The sequence below is a fragment of the Hippocampus bargibanti genome, linkage group LG20 (genome assembly GCF_051943395.1).
Source record: "Hippocampus bargibanti isolate YZ-2025 linkage group LG20, ASM5194339v1, whole genome shotgun sequence".
NCBI lineage: Eukaryota > Metazoa > Chordata > Actinopteri > Syngnathiformes > Syngnathidae > Hippocampus > Hippocampus bargibanti.
In genome coordinates this window covers 3,364,587-3,385,864 of record NC_142753.1, presented here as the reverse complement: position 1 = coordinate 3,385,864, position 21,278 = coordinate 3,364,587, and the positions used below count along the sequence as shown (strand labels likewise).

At 40.1% G+C, this 21,278-nt stretch overlaps 3 protein-coding genes, 1 long non-coding RNA gene and 4 other non-coding genes across 17 annotated transcripts in view; 3 read left to right on the top strand and 5 right to left on the bottom strand.

Moving 5' to 3' along the window:
• Positions 1-206: 206 nt before the first annotated feature.
• LOC148882729 (uncharacterized) lies at positions 207-3,989 on the bottom strand. Its single transcript, XR_016118614.1, has 3 exons — positions 3,835-3,989; positions 3,203-3,313; positions 207-302 (listed from the first exon to the last, which is right to left on the bottom strand). It is a non-coding gene; the product is annotated as an uncharacterized LOC148882729 (long non-coding RNA).
• A 703-nt stretch (positions 3,990-4,692) lies between these two features.
• Positions 4,693-6,562, bottom strand: rplp1 (ribosomal protein lateral stalk subunit P1). Its single transcript, XM_089023308.1, has 4 exons — positions 6,354-6,562; positions 5,742-5,816; positions 4,918-5,029; positions 4,693-4,816 (listed from the first exon to the last, which is right to left on the bottom strand). The coding sequence occupies exons 1-4, from the start codon at positions 6,423-6,425 to the stop codon at positions 4,734-4,736; spliced, it is 342 nt and encodes a 113-aa protein (XP_088879434.1). The 5' UTR covers positions 6,426-6,562; the 3' UTR covers positions 4,693-4,733.
• A 457-nt stretch (positions 6,563-7,019) lies between these two features.
• clptm1l (CLPTM1 like) lies at positions 7,020-15,534 on the bottom strand. Of its 3 annotated transcripts, none has more exons than XM_089023633.1 (18): positions 15,260-15,534; positions 14,711-15,034; positions 14,525-14,619; positions 14,186-14,375; positions 13,937-14,106; positions 13,748-13,826; positions 12,779-12,896; positions 12,619-12,713; positions 12,439-12,523; positions 11,495-11,598; positions 11,127-11,192; positions 10,109-10,159; positions 9,929-10,011; positions 9,820-9,854; positions 9,690-9,745; positions 9,541-9,585; positions 8,465-8,580; positions 7,020-8,394 (listed from the first exon to the last, which is right to left on the bottom strand). In XM_089023633.1, exons 2-18 carry the CDS (start codon positions 14,873-14,875, stop codon positions 8,310-8,312), a joined length of 1,638 nt encoding a protein of 545 aa, XP_088879759.1. In that variant the 5' UTR covers positions 14,876-15,034; positions 15,260-15,534; the 3' UTR covers positions 7,020-8,309. The 3 variants fall into 3 exon arrangements, with proteins under 3 accessions (XP_088879759.1, XP_088879758.1, XP_088879757.1); XM_089023632.1 differs by having other exon boundaries at positions 14,711-15,012; XM_089023631.1 differs by having other exon boundaries at positions 14,711-14,955.
• Positions 15,535-15,864: 330 nt separating this feature from the next.
• Positions 15,865-15,936, bottom strand: trnah-gug (transfer RNA histidin (anticodon GUG)). The gene has a single exon. It is a non-coding gene; the product is annotated as a tRNA-His (tRNA).
• A 2,271-nt stretch (positions 15,937-18,207) lies between these two features.
• On the top strand, positions 18,208-18,280 carry trnav-cac (transfer RNA valine (anticodon CAC)). Its single transcript has one exon. It is a non-coding gene; the product is annotated as a tRNA-Val (tRNA).
• A 161-nt stretch (positions 18,281-18,441) lies between these two features.
• Positions 18,442-18,514, top strand: trnav-cac (transfer RNA valine (anticodon CAC)). Its single transcript has one exon. It is a non-coding gene; the product is annotated as a tRNA-Val (tRNA).
• A 161-nt stretch (positions 18,515-18,675) lies between these two features.
• Positions 18,676-18,748, top strand: trnav-cac (transfer RNA valine (anticodon CAC)). Its single transcript has one exon. It is a non-coding gene; the product is annotated as a tRNA-Val (tRNA).
• A 97-nt stretch (positions 18,749-18,845) lies between these two features.
• Positions 18,846-21,278, bottom strand: part of ptk2aa (protein tyrosine kinase 2aa) — a 48,517-nt gene continuing 46,084 nt past the window's right edge. For all 8 annotated transcript variants that reach the window (XM_089023120.1, XM_089023121.1, XM_089023122.1 and 5 more), the window contains one exon: positions 18,846-21,262. In XM_089023120.1, the coding sequence (XP_088879246.1) occupies positions 21,142-21,262 (121 nt within the window). In that variant the 3' untranslated portion in view covers positions 18,846-21,141. The remainder of the gene's footprint in view (positions 21,263-21,278) is intronic.

The following is a 21,278-nucleotide window of genomic DNA, read 5'->3' as shown; positions in this document are numbered from 1 at the left end:
CCGGGGGCGGGGGAGGAGGGAGATGCTCCTTTTTCTATAACGACGTGCATATGTCAACAGTGCCATCAAGTGGAAGTCAGCGTTTCGGGAAAATTTGAGATGTGACCGTTTTTGGTTCAACAGATGCTTGCAAGTATGTGTTCACTGTTCGTGTGTTCAGTGGATGTGTGCAGAGAAGACGCCGTTCATGCCATTTGGACACATACCTCCCCAAGTGAGCAGCCGGTCAATGTCATCTTCGTTGTAGATTCACGTCACGGTCGGTTTTCTTCCTCTGGCATATCATCAACGTGGTAGGATGCCTGTATGAAAGAATGAGGGAAAAATGGGTTACTGTATGTTCTGGTGTTGTCACGCTTTGCGAGGTGGTGATGGCGGGTGCGGATTCCAAAAAGCAGGCAGGAGTGAGTAGGAGGTTGTTTGACAAATTGTATTAAATTAAAGTGAGCAGGAACAAAATGTAAAACATCAAAATCATCTGAATGGAAAAAATACAAAGTAGCAAAAGAAGACCAAAAGTAAAAGTCCGCCAAGGTTAAACAAACACATGCACAGCATGCAACAAACATGCAGCAAACAATGAACCGACACCGGATGGTCGTGCCGGGTGTCCTTTTAAGTATCAGTGATTAAAACGACCAGCACCAGCGACGTCAGCCCTGCCTGCAGCCTCGCAGGTGTTGGTCGTTTAATCATTGACACTTAAAAGGACACCCGGCACGATCATCCGGTGCCGGTTCATTGTTTGTTTGCTGCATGTTTGTTGCAAGCTGTGCATGTGTTTGTTTAACCTTGGCGGACTTTTACTTTTGGTCTTCTTTTGATACTTTTTTTCCGTTCAGATGATTTTGATGTTTTACATTTTGTTCCTGCTGACCTTTATTTTAATACAATTTGTCAAACAACCTCCTGCTCCCTCCTGCCTGCTTTTTGGGATCGTGTGTTGCTCAGGGTGTTTCTGTGTTGTCTAAAAAACATACAATACAACCTATACTAACCTATACAATACTAACCTATACAATACAACCTGCTGCTCCCTCCTGCCTGCTTTTTGGGATCCACACCCGCCATCACCACCTCGCAAAGCGTGACAGGTGTATTGTATAAGGTGCACCCAAAAGCCTTGATTTTCTTGAAAAGATGACTCTGTGCGCCTTATATGTAAAGTCATATCGAACCACAACAGGTCTCAAAACTACTGTCAGCAACCACCCCTCACCCGCCCCCCATAGATGATGTAGTGTGTGATCCCAGCCTCTCCTATAATTGCACTTTTGTGAAAACATATTTTTAAGTAATCTTTTAAAAAATATTTTTAAAAATCTGAATCTTTGATATGTTCTGATTTTTTGAGACAAACTCTACAATGTTGAGACTTCACAACTTTTTTTTAAATAAAAATGTTTGAAAAAGTTATCTTTATAAAAACATGATTAAAAATGTGGATTTTATAAAATAGATTCTGATTTTTTAAACAAAATGTAAAATGTTGAGAAACTTGAGAACAATCATTTTTAATAAAATTGCACTTTTGTGAAAACATATTTTTAAGTGATCTTTTAAAAAATATTTTTAAAAATCTGAATCTGATAATATGTTATTATTTTTTGAGACAAACTACAATGTTGAGACTTAACAACTTTTTTTAAAATAAAAATGTTTGAAAAAGTTACCTTTATAAAAACATGATTAAAAATGTGAATATTTCAGATTCAGATTTTTTAAACAAAATGTAAAATTTTGGGAAACTTTAGAATAATAAAATTAATAAAATTGCAAGTTTGTGAAAATAATGTTTAACAAGAGTTATCTTTATAAACTTGAGAAGAACCCTTTCTTTAAATAAATGTTCAATTTTGTGAAAAGAATGTTTAAGTAATATTGATAAAAGAAATGAATTTTTTAAAAAAAGTCCAAATATGTTGTTTCACAAATGAATGACTCTCTGTGTCTTTGTGTTGTCATATTATTATTATTATTATTATTATAATATATTTTTTTACTTTATGCTACTTCCGGGTTGAGTGAAGGCTGGCGCGTGTGGCTGCCACTGCTCACCCGCAGAAAAAAGATCCTGTGACTGTAAAGTGTCCTTGAGCGTTTCGAAAGGCGCTTATAAATGAAATGTATTATTATTATTACATGTTATTATTTTATTTTGAAAACACTATGTATATATTAGATTTGGAAAACTTTTTATCATTCATCGAAGGTGTGCCTGATATTCCAGTGTGCCTTGTCTATGGAAAAGGTTTGATAATACACCATTCATGGGGGGTGCGCCTTATACTCCGGTGCATCTTATACACCGGAAAATATGGTACTTTTTTCTCTGTGTGTGTGTGTGTGTGTGTGTGTCTGTGTGTTTGCTTAAAGACAAAATGTGCACCTATTGTGGGCAATGATAATACAGTAAATGGTTACATGAGGTCTGCCTTTACCATCCACTGAAAATGTACAGGATATTTAAAGGAGGCATCGACTAACTCATAAAATTAGCACTTTACTGTCCTATAATGATGAAATAAACTTGACCTTTGACCAGTCCTATTTAGATGGTGTATTATGCTCATGTGTTTTAATTTGGACCAAAATAGTCGGTGGCCACATTAATTAATAAATGCGCCAGGCGCCACCATTGACGACTTTTCCTTGACGCTCCCCTTGCCCATCATGCTAACATATCATGAGGCAAACAATGGGTCAAAAGTTAACAAAAATCAAAACGATTTGTAAAACTTCTCCAAAAGCGGGCTCGGAGCTCTCAAACTGGGGGGGGGGGGGGGGGGGGGGCAACAATGAACGCCACCCCACCGCTTTTGTCACTTTGTCAAGGCGGTTGTCAGTCACTGTCACCATCAAGCAACGTCGCAAGCGGACCGTGGAGGCTGAGGCTGCATCAATCACACTTTGTCAGCTACAAAGGCTTGTTTGCTTTGGATGGATTACAGAACACACACATACTCACACACACGCACGCACGTGCACACACTTTGGGGCCAACACAACAAGACTTTGAGACCCCCGCCCCCTCCGCCGTAAATGAATGCAACATCTGACTCATTTAGAAGGACAAATATTTGCAACAATATATTGTCTGACTTCAAGGCAGATACTGGAGCACACACACTCAACTATCTGAGACAATCCTCCCTTAAAAAAAATCCATTTTCCATAGCATCAATTTAAAGTGTGTCGTCACCTCATGTGGAACCCATTTTGTCGTCCGCTTTGTCGGGGAACCCTCATGGCACGACAGCGCCCCTTTGTGGCGAGAGGGTGTAACGGCAACGCCGAAATCTGCGAGGGTGCTCTAAAAAATCACGAAAACGAGAGTGAGACACTATGTACACCGAATGGGCGCAAATAATGATAGAGAAGGAAAAATGCCATACAGAGTAAGCCTAGCATTACCATAACATTATATTGGTGTCATGACATTTATTATCCACATGATGGCGCAGTCATCACAAAGAGGGTACAGCAAGTCCTGAAGAATGAACGACTCTGCGTCTTTGTGTTGTCATATTTGTTATTTTTGTTTTTCCCAAGATGGCGGTAGGTGAACACGCAGCGGCTCCCCTCTCCCGGCAAATTGCCGTTTTCATGTTTATTATGTTTGTTAAAGTCATTATAAGTGCCTTGCATGCTGGGTCCGAGAGGACAATAATTTCATCTGTGCTGTATGTCATGCATATTAGCATATTTGACAATAAAGCTGATTTTGACTTTTTAACTTTGACTATTTCTTCTTCTCTTTTTCTCTGTGAATTAAAACTCGTGTGTTCACTTGCCTACAGCGCTGCCTTTCTCGCTGTCACAATTAAACTGCACCTGTGCCCGTCTTTTCCAAATCCAAGACAGGTGTTTCCGATGAACAGGCATGTCTGACGTACGTCCGCACAGGCGCCGGGCCGAACTTCTTCTGCGGCGCTTTTGCTCAATCGCGCCGGGTGGCTCGCTACCAGAACTGCTTTTATTTCCAGGTGACTCGCGCGTCACGCATTGGGGCCGGGTGCAGATGGCCACGCTCTCGCCATCTGGTGTATACAACTTCCGGGGAAACCGGAACAAGTCATTTTGTCACTACTGTTCATCATTACATTCTATTTTCCTGACAGAATTAAAAATGATAGATGTGTACTGCTTCTATTTTGCTCATTCAATTTATATATTTTTTTTATGTCTCTTGGTAGTCTGTCATTGCACCAACGACCGTTGCATTGTGTGGTATTAAATGGCTACAAAATGGGAGTTAATCTTGTTTTTCTATCCTTTCTAACCGCCCACCCCATCCCCTTTCAAATTGCTGCTGTAGACCGCAAATTTCACATTTATGGGACAAATAAAGGTTTTCTGATTCTGAAAAGCTTCGTCACTGAAAAAAGGATAATATAAATGATGCAATGAAGGAAGCAAAATAAGGATTGTGTAAGAAATTGATCTGAATGCTGATTATAAATTGTACAATTTACATTTTTTTCCTAGACTGTCACATAAAAGTGTACAGTATGCTTACTTGCATACATACTTTTTGTTTACGTCTGATATCAAATTTACACCATGAAAAGTCCCCCAATATGAAACATTACTGGCTGCAAACATTGTGTTTCGGAGTTCTACCTTACCAGTATAATTTAAGTCTAGAAAGGTATGATTTCGTCATGAGAAAAGGACGACGAACAGGTAAGATAGTTTTTGGTCATTTTATTGTTTTTAGAAAAACAGGTGGTTTAATCAAAAAGACCAAAGCCCATATCGTCATCAGATTCTTCTGATTCCTCCTTCTTTTCTTCCTTCTTCTCTTCTGCTTTTGCTGTGAATTAAAGACCATGGATTAAAAAAATCAAAATGACCAAACCCTGAAAAGTTATTCCAGCTCCCAGCCCTCTTATAATATTTTTTTTTTTTTTTTACCTGGGGCATCTCCTGCAGAGGCCGCGGCTGCAGCGGGGGCTCCCGCTGGCGCACCGCCGCCACCAGCGCCGACGTTGCAGATAAGGCTGCCGATGTCAACGTTGGACAGAGCCTAATGCATCGAAATGCAGGTTACAATAGACGTCATATCCACTTCATTTAAAGGACAACAGACACCTCTGGACAAGTTGTGTCCATAATTTGTAACATCAGTTCAAATGACTTCTACTGAGCGTATTTTACAAAGATTACACTGCATATAGCTATACTTTATATTTTACATTTTGAAACTAGCGCTGAATATTCAGGAAGTCTTGTTTTCGAGTTGATGACGATGCCTGACGTGACTATTTGATACTAGTTGACACAAATTTCCAGCAGACAAATCAGTCCATTTCCAACAGAGCTAGGGCGCCATCTTGTGCATTTTCTGAGACGCTACATTGAAGTCCTGATGGCTGGAATTGATACGGGAGGATTTCTTTCATGGATTGCAAACATTTATGCATTCCTCTTCAGAACTATTTGAATCATATTCAAAACTGGATGAGTAACAAGAAAGCATCTTCTCTGAATCTGAAGCCATTGTTTAGATTCTAGAGCAAGGCAGACGACCTCCTGAAACTCGGCATCTCCAAGGTCATTTTGAAGTAGTTTTGGGAAACTTTAGCTCATTTTTATTGGTGTTTTGCATTTGACTAAAAATATCAACCTGCGTGTTTTGGGTATTTTAGATGCCATAAAACGTTTTTCTGATGTCTGTTAGGAAACAAAAAAATGGTGTCGTTGCCCTTTAAGGTAGAAAATGACAAGCGATGCATTACCTTGGCAAAGAGACTGGGCCAGAAAGGTTCCACGGTTACACCGGCAGCCTTGATCAGGGCGTTTAGCTTGTCCTCCTACATTCAAAATGGTTGAAAGGAATAATTGTGACAAGCGGCATCATACAACTTCAGATCTGCATCAAGTTCAATAACTCAAATTTGGACGTCATGGAATCGTTTAAGGCTTCAGAAAAGGTTGGCTTAGACTTTTTTGACAACAGTTTCTAGCCTCACTTCAACTGGTATCAACTTTTCAAATGAAATTTTTACAAGTATTGCGTTTTAAATAAATGTTTTATGATGCGCCACGTTTAGAAAATCGAAGGATTCACTGACTAAATTTGACAATATAGAACACGTGAAAAAGTGTGTTGCGATGGATAGACAATGCAGGTTGCTTGCACATTTGGCACTCATGTCCCCTCCTGACATGAGTTAGCCTAGCATTCACGTGTAGCTCAATTTAAGCCGCCACCCTCCACAGACACAATACTGTAAATGTCCAGGAAAAAAGGTAACTTTGGAAACAAATCAATCTTTCTATGACGAGGTGAAGTAAAAAAAAATAAACTCAAATAGCGGCTAGGCTAACAGCGAGAGCGATACACTTACGGTGACAGTGACTTCATCGTCGTGCAGGATAAGAGCCGAGTAAATACAGGCGAGCTCGGACACGGAAGCCATGATGCAAGTCTTTATTCACGTTTACGGCGTTGGATGCCTAATTTGGATGGTGCTAGTCGCCGGATTGCGGGCCTTAGCTTCGGGTGAAGAACCGAGCACCTTAGGCACGTTCACTTCCTGTTGTTGGAAAAAGGGACGACGATGGGCCGCAATTTGGTATTTATACGTTGCGTCGCTGTTCGGTGACGTCACTGACCAGCGACAGTCGTCGTTGTCTTGCCCCCGCCGCGAGGATCACATTTTAAATGTTTTATACTGCGCAAATTAAGATTTATCATATTTCAATTAAATAATTTAAAGAACAGAGATTAAAGACCTGTACGTTTGGTGTATTTTGCAATTGTTGGTACGTGTATTTCAGTGATTATCAGAATCAGAAAGCCTTTAATACTGTAGTCCCACAATGGGGACATTTGCAATAGATTTTTTTGGTCAAAATATGTCGCGATATCTTTTTCGATATTTATTTAAATTTGAGAATCATTTTTGTGATCGGTTTTGGATGGAACATACATGAACGTGATTACATCTGATGTACAGTTAATATAAATTATCACTGTCCATTTCCATAGTAAAAAAATAAAACCGCCCAAATGAGTTAGTATATTTAGGCAGTTTATTCCAGCTTACATCAATTAAAATTGTGAAAAAACTCTTCAAATATACCAGGTAGGTAACCTGGAATTTAGTGTAAGAATGGATTTTAAAGTCTCACGCATAAAAAAAAAACAATGCAGTGGAATCTGGATAGGACAAATGTGTAGTAATACTTTCTTGTTCATTTCAATGCCTTTTCCAAGCATCTATCAGATAAAGATGAAATAAACATTCTTAAAAGTGTTCTGACATTTGGCACCAATGCATTGCATGATTTTGGGAGTACAGCGATACCTCGGTTTACGGACCCCTTGGTTTACGAACTTTTTGGTTGACAAACGTTAAATTTATGAAAATTTTACCTTGGCATACAAACTTTACCTTGACATACGAACTTCTGAGTGAGTGATGTGTCGTTTGCGAACGAGCCCGTTCTTCTAACAAGATGGTAGCCGACTGTTTTTGTCCTCTATTCCCCACCCCCAGTCTTATGTTAAAGCCACGTGATTGGTCAACAAGGCAGCAGTGAGGGGGGGGGGGGGTTAAACATTAAAGAGACAGGCAGACGACAGTGAGAGTTTCAACTTCGATAGTTCAAAGGCAGAGTGTAGACTGCAAGGTTAAAATATGCCATCAATCAGGCTCCACAAATAACCCGCACAAGCCATCTGTACGCTTGATGCAAAAAGCTCTCAACCCAGCAAAGCAGAAGACAATTGATGAGGAACTAGATACAATTATCACAGAGAAAGCACCTACAAGGGATCATTCTTCAAGATGGTAAAAAAAGAAGGTTACGTTCCTCATCAAGTGTTTAATGCTGATGAAAGCGGCCACTCCATTCCATCAAGCCATCAACGACCATCACAAAGGTAAATAAAACCACTTTATTATACACGACAGTTTATTTCTTTAATTATAATACTATATCACATTTATTATACATAAAATAAGGTATATTTTGTGTAGCTTTAAGGCTTAGACAATTAGAAAGTAGAAAATTATGTTTTATGGGCACCTGGGAACGGATTATTCTCATTTTAATGGTTTCCTATGGGAAATTATTTTTTGGGATACGCACTTTTCGCCTGACACACTCTGGGAACCAATTAAGTTCGTAAACCAAGGTATCGCTGTATGTCACTTGAACAAAAAAGAGGTGAGGCATTTAAAAAAGAAATTACAAAAATGCCCTCTTCTAAAATTATCACAAAAAAATAGTTTTTTTGTCAATAGTTGAGAGGGCAAAAAAAAAAGTTCCAAGAAAGGAAGGATGTTCACATTTTTTTAGTCCTTGTGAGGTTTCCTTTTGGGTTTGTCATCGTACGAAATTCCATATTCGTTCACTCTTGTCTTGTCCACTGGATAGAGCCTAAAGAGGGAAAAGCGGGTTAGTTAACTCTGGTTTGCACTCGGGTGTCTGTGTTTATATGTGTCTTTACCATCGTTGGTAAAGATAAATGAGAAAGACCACATCGTCTCGGAAACAGGCCAATCGGTGGGATGTCGGCATGGTGATGATGAAGGCAAATATGTCGTCGATGAAGGTGTTAAAAGCCTGCCAATGTAAAAAGAATGTAATAGAAAACCAATAATACTTCGTCTCTTGAATTATGATAATAAATGAACATTTGTCATTTTCCACCCGCGACAAATTTATTTCTGCCATTGTTTTTTCATGTGAAATTTGGAAGAATTACATTTGGCCCCTCGTGCAGTTTCTACTGTTGTTCACGTCAACACCTTTTAATCATTTGCCCATTTCCTAAGTACCACAGTGCACATCATACAAAATGGGGGAGGGGGTTATTTCTTAGTTGTGTTCTCTTTCACTGCTGAAAAAAAATGGATCCACTCAAGTGCCAGGGTTTTTGTCATTGTCACTCGAATCCCAGGACCCACTGAAGATTGAGTTTTAGGATTGCATAAACATTCAATGCAGCGTAAGAAATCTTAGATTCTCTTATTTCATCAGAAAAAAAGAGCTAATTATTAAATTATGTGGGTCTGGAGTTATATGAGCGTGAAATGAGGGCAGCTGTCCAAATTAAATACATGTATGTACTGTATCAACATCCACAGACTGTGGCACAACTAGATGTTCTTCAATATAGGCAACTTTAGACTCTCCTCTTTCATCAGAAATAAGGAGTTAATTCCTAAATTATATGGGTCCGGAGTTATATGAGCTTGAAATACAATGCAATATATACATATTGGTTTATAACGCACTTTAACAACAGCTGAAGCTGGAACAAAGCGCCAACATGGAAAAAAAGGGAAATGCTGCCCCCTTGTAGAAGGGGAAAAAACATTACGAGAGGTCTCGCCAGCGCTTTATCGGCATCTAAGCAAGAAAAAAAAAACAAACTCCAAAAAAATTCGGGAATAACGCTCTACGTCATATTTTCAATTCCTGAATACATTTGTGAATGGCGGTGAATGAGTGAATCTTCATGTGGAATCATTAGTAAAATATAAATATGACGCTCATGACAGTTGTCCGTGTTTTTCTCACCTTGTACATAAAAGCCTTCCAGGGCAGATGAGCCACTGACTTCAACTTTTGGTTGGAGAAAAAGCGAGAATAAAAATATATTAAAAAAACATTTTGAAAATGCATGTTTGTCTCTCCAATAGTTGATATTTAAATACCTGCCAACTCACCTTATAGTTGACAAACAGTTGAGGAAGCATGAAGAGGAAGCCAAATGCATACACACCTAAAATTTAGTTTGAGGAGGAAAAATTAAATTGTGATGCTGAGCGTTAAAAGCAACTGGTGGTCTAAACTTACCATTCACCATACTGTTAATGAGCCACGAGTACCAACTACAAAAAACACAAATAAGACACCCAATAAGTGAATGCTCAGCCAATGCTTGTGAATTTACAGCCTCCCAAACCTTTTATATCGCAGGTATATGAGGGCGTACAGGGCCCCCCCAAAGCATAGCGGGTAGAGAAGGTACGAGAGGTACTTCATGGCCTTACGGGGAAGAGACCAGGAAGAATTAGATTTTAAAGTAAATGATAAAAAAAAATATAACAACAGGAACAGAGCTTTGCAATTGGTTGCGGGTTACCTGAGTGTCGTACTCTCCTGTTTTTCTCTCCGATTCGTCTAACTTGCCATACTGCAGAGAAAAAGCACCATTTTGTCATACTTTTGTTCAACGTGGGGACGTATTCTACATTTGGGAATGTAAAATAAAGTTGTTTCTAGGGCATTCGGTTTAAAGGACAACAGACACCATTTTTTGTTTCCTAACTGACATCAGAAAAACGTTTTATTGCATCTAAAATACCCAAAACTGGCTCATATTTTTAGTCAAATGCAAAACACCAATAAAAATGACTTAAAGTGTCCCAAAACTGCCACAAAATAAGCAAGGAACTGGTGACATTCAGAAAGTCCCACCCCCTTGTTCGTGGCATCACGCCGGGATACTCCTTCACAAACTGCCTTGCTCCAGAATCAAAACAATGGCTTCAGAGAGTTCAGATTCGGAGAAGATGCTTTCTTGTTACTCATCCAGTTATGAATATGATTCAAATAGTTCTGAAGAGGAAAGCATAAATGTCTGCAATCGATTAAAGAAGTCCTTCCGTATCAATTCCAGCCGTCTGGACTCCAATGTAGCACCCAGAAAATGCACAAGATGGCGCACAAGATCCATTGGAAATGGGCTGCTTTGTCCGCTGGGAATTTGTGTAAACTTGCACCTTCTTTCTGCGTTTTACCGCAACACAACGATTCACCATCGCGTTATTTATGTATTTTTCCTTCTAATTTTGCGATCAATGCGGTGTTTTCAGACGAAAAAAAGTACCCAAAATGCATTGTGTGTCGCTTTCTCGTTCAGGGGTGTTCCCTCCGTGACGTCACTGAGGGCATAGTCATCAACTCGAAAACAAGACTTCATGAATATTCAGCGCGAGTCTTAAAACGGAAAATATAGCTATATGCGGTAGAATGTTTGTCAAATGCACTCAGTAGAAGTCATTTGACAAATTATGGACGCAACTTGTCCAGGGTGTCGGTTGTCTAACGGTAATGAGGAACAAGGATGCTCTTTGTGTTATGGGTGCCCTTAAACTTACCATGAATGTGGGTTTTCCTCCTTTACACACCACTTGAATTTTCAAGGCCTTCTTCACTTTCCACACCTACAAAAAACATCGTTTTTACCAAACAATATAATAATAACGGAACGGTGTTATTCCCTAACTATTTGTGAATTTCTATTGTTATAAACGTAAGAATACTTTGCTAGCCAATGGGGATTTGCACCATCATACCAAATTTCCTGGAAGCTATTTTTTTTTTTTAAGGCGCATGCTATAAAATAAATTTAAAATGACAGCATGTTTTGAGATCATAATATGCAGTTCGTTGACAATTTAAACTGCTCGTATCGGCAATTATTTGGAAGTTTGGCGCAGTGAGGATCAAATGTGAGCAAGCTCACCTCAATCACGGCGCCGATGCCAGCGGGGATGAGGACCAGCAGGCTGGTTTGCTCATCAAACAGGTAGAGGAAGATGATGATGGTGCTGAAGCATCGCCATAGCACTGACAGAAGGTAGCAACATTATGACAAAAAAATAATTATAATAATTCCAAAAATTCTGTTAATTAGCCATGTTCGTCTGTGTAAACTCTGTCGTACAGAAGTGGTCCATCGATGAAAAGGTTTCTTCAGCTGTCATCTGTACTTTTTTGAAGGTTCCGGACGGTTCGCTTCTTATCCAAGATGCTTCATCAGTGAACAAAAGTCTTTTGCTGGTAGTTTCGGCCCTATATATATCCCTACTGTCCAGACGTGGTGGTCCCAGACTCTGCTATGATTGGTCCCTGCTCTCAGGTTGGGGGGAGCAGAGGACTACTCCCTGCGGCTACACTGATTACTTCTATTGTGCTGACTGATTACTTCGATTGTCCTGCCTGAGTATGAGGTCTACGACTGGCCTGATTGCCCCATTTGCTCTGGTATCACCTCACCAGCATAACTACGCCTATGTTGCCTAAGAAGTATGTTGTACGAACAATCCAAATTGAACCTCACCCCACCATGACGATTTTTATGAAAAAAAGCTTATTTTACTCCCCTTTAAAACCATCTATTTTCTTTCGCTAAGATTTGAACCTCATTGTCGTGAAATGAGTGGTTGTTAGCATTTAGGTGCATATGTACTGCCGATTGAGGCCCACTAGTATTATCCCTGCTATGTTGATAAAGTCTTTTTTAGAAGAAACGTTTTCATCAATTAGCCATGTTACGCTAAGAAAACTAATTCACTCTGTCCTCCATGGGTTAGAGGTGACAACACCATCTATTGTTTTGGCATGTGAATGCATTTTAGCATGGTTTTTTAATTTTAATTTAATTTTTTTTAGGTTAGATTGCCGTACCCGCTTTGCTTGACATCCCCACCATGCTTTTCTTCTCTTTCCAGAAGCTGATGTCATTCTTGAAGGCCAAGAAGTCAAAGAGTAGCTGGAGACAAAGAACAAAACCTCTTTTCGATTCTTCTTGTCATTTCATTTGCCTGATTTCAAAATCAGCGCATGAATCTTTGCAAAGCGACGCACGTGGAAGGCGGCCACGAAGAAGGTCAAAGCCAGGAAGTACAAGTTGGTGTCGGTAAAGATCCCTTTAATCTCGTCTGCGTCCTTCTCCGTGAAGCCTGCGAGGGGGCAAACGGCAACGCGAATAAGCGGCGCGAGGCTGGAGTGTTTGTGAGAGTCGTACCAAAGTGTTGCAGGGAGTAGACGGCATCCTGCATGTGGATCCAAAACCTGAATCTTCCCAAGGAGATGGCGTCATAGGAGATGGTGAGCGGAAGCTCCAGCGTGGTCTTGTTTATTTCCTAACAACGCAACAGAGGCTGTCTCAACATCATGCAAATTTCGCTTTTTTAATAATAATACATTTCATTTCTAAGCGACCTTTCAAGACTCTCAAGGTCACTTTACAGTCACAGGATAAGTTTTTCTGTGGGTGAGCAGCAACAGACACACGCGACAGCATTTACTCAACCCGGAATAACTCAAATAGATAGAAAGCCTGCTAGCAAGCTAATAGATAGCTAATAGACAGCTAATACACTTGGATTTTAACCACATTACGTATGACCTACTGATAGCTTACTAGCTAGCCTGCTCATTAACATTGGTTGGTTCGCCACAAATTCCTTTAGCAAGAGTTCGTTTGTTCGCCAAACAATTTTGAGGAACTAATATTTCTTCTAAATTTACTCATTCACTGCCAGAATATGTGCAAAAATGTGTCCAATCCAGTGCCAGGGTTTTTGTCATTGTCACTCGAATTCCAGCAACCACAGAATATTGAATTTTAGGACTAGATAAACATTCAATTCAGCGTAAGACACCGTAGACTCTCTTCTGTTATCAGAAAAAAATTGTTAATTCCTAAATTATATGGGTCTGGAGTTATATGAGCTTGAAATGAGGGCAGCTGTCCAAAATACAATACAATACATTGGTTTATATAGCGCTTTAATGACAGCTGAAGCTGGAACAAAGCACTAACATGAAAAATAGGGAAATGCTGCACCCTTGTGCAAGGAAAAAAATATTGCCAGAGGCCATGGCCAATGCTTTATCGGCACCCAAGCAAGAAGAAAGAACACCCGAACAAATTTGGGAATGGCGCTCCACGTCACGCTTTAACAAAAAGACAGAAATAGTTTGGTGTTACCAGGAGATCCTTGATGCGGTTGCTGAGCTCATCAACAAAGAGCAGAGGTAGGTAAACCATCTTGTTCTCACTTTGAAACCTGAAAACAGCAATCGACATTTTCATTAGAAAAATACAAATAAATCAATAAAACATACACATACAAACACACTATTCCACATCTATGCAGATAGATTGGCAGATCCTTACGCTCTGAGGTAGCGGCGCACGTCGCTCGGAACGTGTTCCTTGTCAAACACAAAATGGTCGCCCACGATGTTGATCGTCAGGCGGGAGCGCCAGTGCGAGACGGGCTGATCTGACACCCGAGTTTCTTCTTTTTTTCGTTGTTTGGTCTGGACAGCTTCTTTCACGACACCCTTTAGAATGGAATTAAGAATCTATTCATTGGTTGGTCAAATCTGTGACCTTCATGAACCGCGTTTGAGGGCATCACACCTGCGTTTGGTCCTCCCCAGTAATGAGGGAGATTTCAGGGGGTTTGGGCACCATGTAAGTGGTCAGCTGAGCTGCCAGGTGCACCTCCCGCGGGTCCTGCCACGGGTTGACGCCGGCCTGGTGGACGAACACCAGTGCATAGAGTGTCCCGTTGTTGCGCGTCTTCTTGGGTATGGAGACGTTCACCGTCCTGGAGCGTAGCCGCATATTCGATCATGTTAACAAATTCAAGAATTTTGTTTAGTAATCTACTAATTGACTAGCGGGGTGAACAAAATTATGCTAAATCAGTTCAGTGCATTTTTTTTAGCTAAAAGGTGACAGTTATCATCGACGGACCTCTCAAACTTTTCATTGATATTAAAATTTTCTTCTTTGTGGATGAGGGTGTGTCCGCCGTTTGCATTGGACCAGAGTGCCATGTAGATGCTCATCTGGAAGATACAAACAAATGACATACTATCACTAAAAAAATAAATAAATATCAAATTTTTCCATTTCCAGATTAGACAACCCCTTACTGACCTCGAGCTCAGGGTTTCCCGCAAGGAACGGCGTGATGCAACCAGTGCTGCTGGGCAGCTCGCACGGTTTGGTATAAACGATACCGTACATCACCCAGCAAGTGTGCACCACGTACACCACGAACACACCCACCACCAGGGTGGTGAAAGACGACTTGAGGACCATGGTGGCAAGGGCGGGGTGGTGTCTCCTCGGCTTTGCCTGCGGCCTTAGCCCATGTCAATTCGGACAGGGATAAACTGCAGCTACAAGGACATTTGTGGAACCTGTTCATCTGGTTTTGTTATTGTTAGTCTCGATGCCTGAAAGAAGCATTGTTTGGATCTGGCAATCAGGTAGGATGGAATTAAACTCACATTCCTAAACTAAAAGAAAAATAAGTGTGTGATCGCGACATAAATCAGGTGAATACAGAGTGATACTTTCTTTCATTATAGATGTGTAATAGATTTCGCAGTGCAAAAAGGCTGTAAGTGCGTGGTTGGCACACACGTTGGTCCCATATATCAATTTTAATCAAAAACATAAATTGTTTGAAATCACACTAACCGTAGTCGAAAATGCCAGGAGGCCAGTGACTGAATGACGGGCCACTCAGGCGGCTCTCTCGTTACGAATTTTCTCGTCCCAGGATCTCGGCCGTCTCATTCACCGCGACGATATGTTTTTAAAAAATACAATACGTGTATCAGCTGCGCGTCCAAATATCAAGCATGCGTCACCCTTTTCAGCACTTCCACCGCTAAAAAAATAGTTACAGTCGTCGCGAAGCGTGAGGTGGATTTACTGTACACTGTTTCGGTATCCACTTCCGGGTCCTAGATCTTAACGCGAGAAATAGCGAGATTACAACTCCGGAAATCTTTAAATGAGTACTGTAACGTAGTGTTTATTAAGACAGAAATACTGCAATTATACAGTACAATACAATATATATTGATTTATTTTGCGCTTTAACAACAGCTAAAGCTATAACAAAGCGCTTAACAGTTTCACAAAACGATATTATGTTCAGATGTACTTTGAAAAACCACATGACTTGATATGAGATATGTGGGTAACCTTCGGAATGGGTCATAGTTGTTTGGGGGTCGTCTTCGTCTCAAGGAATGGGTCAAAATCTTTCAATTGCTTTTAAGTATGGAAAAAAAAGATGCCGTGACCCGGATTCGAACCGGGGTTGCTGCGGCCACAACGCAGAGTACTAACCACTATACGATCACGGCTGACAATGTGATCAGCGTTGTTTTGTAATGTCAAGAAGAGTAACACTGTCGGTATGTAATGTTTCCAATCTGAGGGTGCATAGGTGTCAAGGTTAGCACTTGGTAAATTTCGGGTTTTTTGGATCGCATTTTACTTCTAGTAAGTGTATCGATGCATTTACGCTGAACATCATTTTTTTTCTGTAGCACAGATAGGCACCAGAAGTGACGTTGCACAACTGCCGCTTACAGCCACTGTAAATATTTTTGCATCCCATTTGGGGTTTGTCTTTCAATCCTTTTTTCACAGCACGACCTGCTCGACTCCACGCCACAATCAAGCTCTTCGTGTCACCTGCCTGGGAATTCTGACAAATAAAGAGAAACATCAAACTCTTTATTGGGGAGCCAGCCAGGAGGATTTTTTTTCTTCTCCTCCTCAGCCCAATCAACTCTCCTAATAGAAACAGACCAGATTTCCGCCGTCTCCCTCAACCCCCACCGGCACGACGACATGGAGCTCTGGTTCCAAGTGGTTGACTCCCAATTCGTCAACCGTGCCATCACCCAGGAGACCACCAAATTCCACTAGAATGTTGTCTCTCATATTTATAATTATATAAAAAACCTAGACATTTTGTATGTACATATTCTAAATGTAAAAAAGTCTCACCTCTCGGGTGGTGTCCGTCCCCCATTCACCTCGGGACACATGTTCGACTTTTTACATCCTTATTTCATGTACATTTAAAATGAAAGCACGGCCTGAAAAATACAAAACAGAAAAAAAGCGTCAATGACAGCAACACAAGGGAAATTTACACAGTCGTCTACCCAATTGTGGGAAATTATTTTGCTTTTTTTCGAAAGTGTTTTTCAAATAAACTTTTTCGAAAAGGACGAATTGGTATAAAAATATCAAAAGCCCTTTGTCTAGTCCAGGGGTGGGCAAACTTTTTGACTCGCGGGCCGCATTGGGTTCTAAAATTGGACAGAGGGGCCGGGCCAGGAGCATTTGGAGGGAGTGTTTGGGCCGGAAATACTAAACCTAAAGCATTAAAGGACAACCGACGCCCCCGGACAAGTTATGTCCATAATTTATAAAATCACTTCAAATGACTTCAACTGAGCGTATTTTACAAAGATTCCACAGCATATAGCTATAGTTTACGTTTTAAGACTTGCACTGAATATTCATGATGTCTTGTTTTCGAGTTGATGACGATCCCCATGTGACGTCACGTTTGGACCGCCCCTGACCGAGAAAGCGACACACAATGCATTTTGGGTACTTTGTTTGGTCTGAAAACTTCGTGTTGATCCGTGTTGATGGCGAAAATTAGAAGGAAAACACATACATAACGCCATGGTGAATCGTTGTGTGTTGCACCAAGACAACTATTTGATATTCGCTGACACAAATTCCCACAAATTTGCATTGTGCACCACAGTGACAATCCACTACTGCAGCAAAATCTACAGCCATTCACATTTACCGTAAATTAAGCAAGGTAGCATTTGTAGTAGGTACATTCTTGATTAAAAAAAAAAACTTTATACTTTGTGACAATGTTTTTTAATGTGATTAGTTGTCTCATTGTGCTTCAAGTTGTGAAAAATGGGGCAGGCAACTTTTCAGTTATCTGCCCTGTTGTCCTCTAACTTTTTGTCATGAGTTTCAGACACTGTTTTTACTATAATTTGGGCAAATTCGGCGGGCCGGATTAAAAAGCCTAACGGGCCGTATGTGGCCCGCGGGCCGCAGTTTGTCCAATTGTAAATTGTAATTTTACTCTTTGAAAAAACGACCTTTTAGGGTGTACAGAACCATAATGGAGCAGGTGGATATTAAAATTGTATTGACAGAAGTATTACCTGTCATACTTGGGTTTCCATTATAAAAGGCTCCTCCACGACGAAGCTGGGCAACAAAAAATATAGAATTTACAGGTTAGGCGTCGCAATTACGCTCAAAATCCATAAATCATATTCGCTCAAGTAAATAAATTAAGTGACCTGTAAATCGGAAAATGTCGTACCCTGATTGGTCTCCAGAAAACAGGTGTGTATGTGTATTGCCGTAAAGCGGTTCGGGTGGTCGTACCCAAAGTGTGCCTGGTCGCAAAGCGATGGCTTTCGTGGTGATGTTTTTAAAGTCGATTGAGTACTACCAGAATTTATGCGCATACATTTCCGTATGATAATGTCATAGTTTGGCAGGATGACGTACTTTCCGTTTTAAATGGTCGTAGGCCAACGATATCAAGCTACTTACCACTACTTTATCCAAGCGTTTCCGTAGTGTAGTGGTTATCACGTTCGCCTCACACGCGAAAGGTCCCCGGTTCGAAACCGGGCGGAAACACGTTTTCTTTTTCTCGATTGTTATTATTTTCAAATAAGGTTATTGCAGGGAAAAAGAAACAATGCGTTAGCCCAATAACCGATATTTGTGTTCAAAAAGTATAGTCGCTGGTATGACCTAGGTTCTTTGAAATACCGTGAATACTGACGATACTTCCGTCAGTTTCCGTAGTGTAGTGGTTATCACGTTCGCCTCACACGCGAAAGGTCCCCGGTTCGAAACCGGGCGGAAACACGTTTTCTTTTTCTCGATTGTTATTATTTTCAAATAAGGTTATTGCAGGGAAAAAGAAACAATGCGTTAGCCCAATAACCGATATTTGTGTTCAAAAAGTATAGTCGCTGGTATGACCTAGGTTCTTTGAAATACCGTGAATACTGACGATACTTCCGTCAGTTTCCGTAGTGTAGTGGTTATCACGTTCGCCTCACACGCGAAAGGTCCCCGGTTCGAAACCGGGCGGAAACAGTTTTTTTAAAGACTAATTTTGAGCAAATCAGAACCCAAGTGTTAGTTCTGGTGTCGAAATAGCTTATTGTACGGCAAATAAAGGGTAACGCTGAGCTGACTTGTAACTGTTTTATTTGCAATTGTACATGATGAAAGTCTTTCCTGAGAGAAGTGCTGGGGACAAATATCACAAGAACATTTGTGTAATAGATATGTATATACATGCCGTTTTGGGAATTTATCAGGTTCAAACCGGCTGACCAAAAGCATCCAACTGAAGGCGCCATTCACCCAATAAATAATATGACTCTAGTCTATTCACAGTATTGGATTCTAGTCTGAAAAGTTGCCAATGTGATGTTTTTGGTGTAAAAATAAACAGGCAACCGAATATGACTTCATATCTATACCATCCATATTAAAGCATATGCATATGTATATACACTAGACTGAAACCAACCAAATTATATTTAAATATAATTCAAAGAATATGGCGTTCTCCATCCATTTTATCCAATAACCAAGCAATCCCTTAAAAAGTGTTACAACATGAAAATCAATTCCAACTTGAGAGAAGTAGACAATTAAAAACATTTAACCTGTAAATGTTCAGATGTTTTATACATTAAAGGAAAATGACCACTGGTAGGAGAACTGTTCTCAACGTCAATTTAAAGCTGAATGATGAGAATGCGAAACAATACTGACAAAAAAAAAGTAAGACATCCAGTAAAAATCAACGCTGGAAATATTCCATATTGAAACATTTACCACTTCATCTGCTTTCCAGTTTGTCACGAGGATAAGGCCTTCATGGTGCCTTCGCGTGTTAAATAGCAAAAGTTATTAAAAATGACAACTTTAAAAAATATGTGCAGGGTGATTGAAAAAGTACCCAGTACATTTGTACAAATTGATTGTATTTTTTGGGTATGGTTTCCTTTATGTATGAAGATTAAATCTGTATTTTTTTTTTGGGGGGGGGGTGTTCTTTACAAGGACAACCGACACCATTTTTTTGTTTCCTAACTGACATCAGAAAAACATTTTATAGCATCTAAAATACCCAAAACACGCAGGCTGATATGTTGAGTCAAATGCAAAAGACCAATAAAAATGACTTAGTGTCCCAAAACTACTTCAAAATGACCTCGGAGATGGCCAGTTTCAGAAGGTCCCGCCCCCTTGTTCGTGACATCACGCCAGGATGTCTTGCCTTGCTCTAGAATCAAAACAATAGCATCAGATTTGGAGAAGATGCTTTCTTGTTACTCATCCACTTATGAATATGATTCAAATAGTTCTGAAGAGGAAAGCATAAATGTTTGCAATCGATTCAAGAAGGCCGTCTGTATCAATTTGAGCCGTCAGGACTCCAATGTAGCGTCGCAGAAAATGCACAAGATAGCGCCTAAGGAACATTGGAAATGGGCTGATTTGTCTACTGGGAATTTGTGTCAACTAGTATCAAAGCAGTAGTCTTGGTGCAACACACAACAATTTACCATTGTGTTATTTATGTGTTTTCCTTCTAATTTTGCCATTAACATGGATCAACACAAAGTTTTCAGACCAAATAAAGTACCCAAAATGCATTGTGTGTCGCTTTCTCGGTCAGGGGCATTCCTGACGTGATCTCACATCAGGAATCGTCACCAACTCAAAAACAAGACTTCCTGAATATTCGGTGTGAGTCTTAAAACGGCTATATGCGGTGGAATCTTTGTAAAATGTACTCAGTAGAAGTCATTTGAAGTGATTTTACAAATTATGGACACAACTTGTCCGGAGGCATCCGTTGTCCTTTAAGAATTAGATCTGTGATTAAATCAACCTAATTACCAGTGCTTGGGACAATGTTTAAATTTTGATTTTCACACAAGATGGAGACATTTCACATCCTGTAATTTTACAGATAAACAGTACTCATGCTACATTTTAACAAATACATATTTTAAAATGCATGAGAGAACAAAAAAAGTATAATTGGTGAATAATCGAGAAGTGTTTTAAAACGGGGAGTTGAAAGCTGTATTGTTGAAAGTATGTGACAAGAGCACTCCTTAAAAACAAAATAAAAGTACAGTATTTTCTACACAATAATGTGCACCTAAAAGGAAATATATTTTTCAAAAGCTGACCATGCGCCTCATAATACGGTGCACCTTATGTATGGAAAAGGTTTTTAAATATGTCATTCGTTGAAGGTGCCCCTTATAATGCAGTGCACCTTATGTATGGAAAAGGTTTTTAAATATATTATTCGTTGAAGGTGCGCCTTACAATCCAGAGAATACGGTAATTACAAGAAGACACCAAAATATGGCGATTGTAGTGTTCATTTCTATGTCTCGATGGTGACCAACGTCTACCTTGTCCCTGCTATTAGGACATTTCCACATCCTTCAGGACTAATTTGTTCGCGTAATCATCTTCAAACGAGCTTGGTCGATGACGTCCAGGAGGTTCTTGGCGTCTACGGCGAGGGCGTGCGCCGCCATTAGCATCTGTTTTTTGTAGTCCTTTTGCAAGCTGCAGAGGAAGACGA

Excerpts from the sequence above, each read along its gene's own strand:
- rplp1 (XM_089023308.1), bottom strand. The coding sequence starts at position 6,425 with ATGGCTTCCGTGTCCGAGCTCGCCTGTATTTACTCGGCTCTTATCCTG. Across the intron at positions 5,817-6,353 it reads ACGATGAAGTCACTGTCACC|GAGGACAAGCTAAACGCCCT; the intron begins GTAAGTGTATCG and ends TTTTGAATGTAG. Across the intron at positions 4,817-4,917 it reads CTCTGCAGGAGATGCCCCAG|CAAAAGCAGAAGAGAAGAAG; the intron begins GTAAAAAAAAAA and ends TTTAATTCACAG.
- clptm1l (XM_089023633.1), bottom strand. The coding sequence starts at position 14,875 with ATGGTCCTCAAGTCGTCTTTCACCACCCTGGTGGTGGGTGTGTTCGTG. Across the intron at positions 14,620-14,710 it reads CGGGAAACCCTGAGCTCGAG|ATGAGCATCTACATGGCACT; the intron begins GTCAGTAAGGGG and ends TGTATCTTCCAG. Across the intron at positions 12,524-12,618 it reads TCTTCGTGGCCGCCTTCCAC|CTACTCTTTGACTTCTTGGC; the intron begins GTGCGTCGCTTT and ends CTTTGTCTCCAG.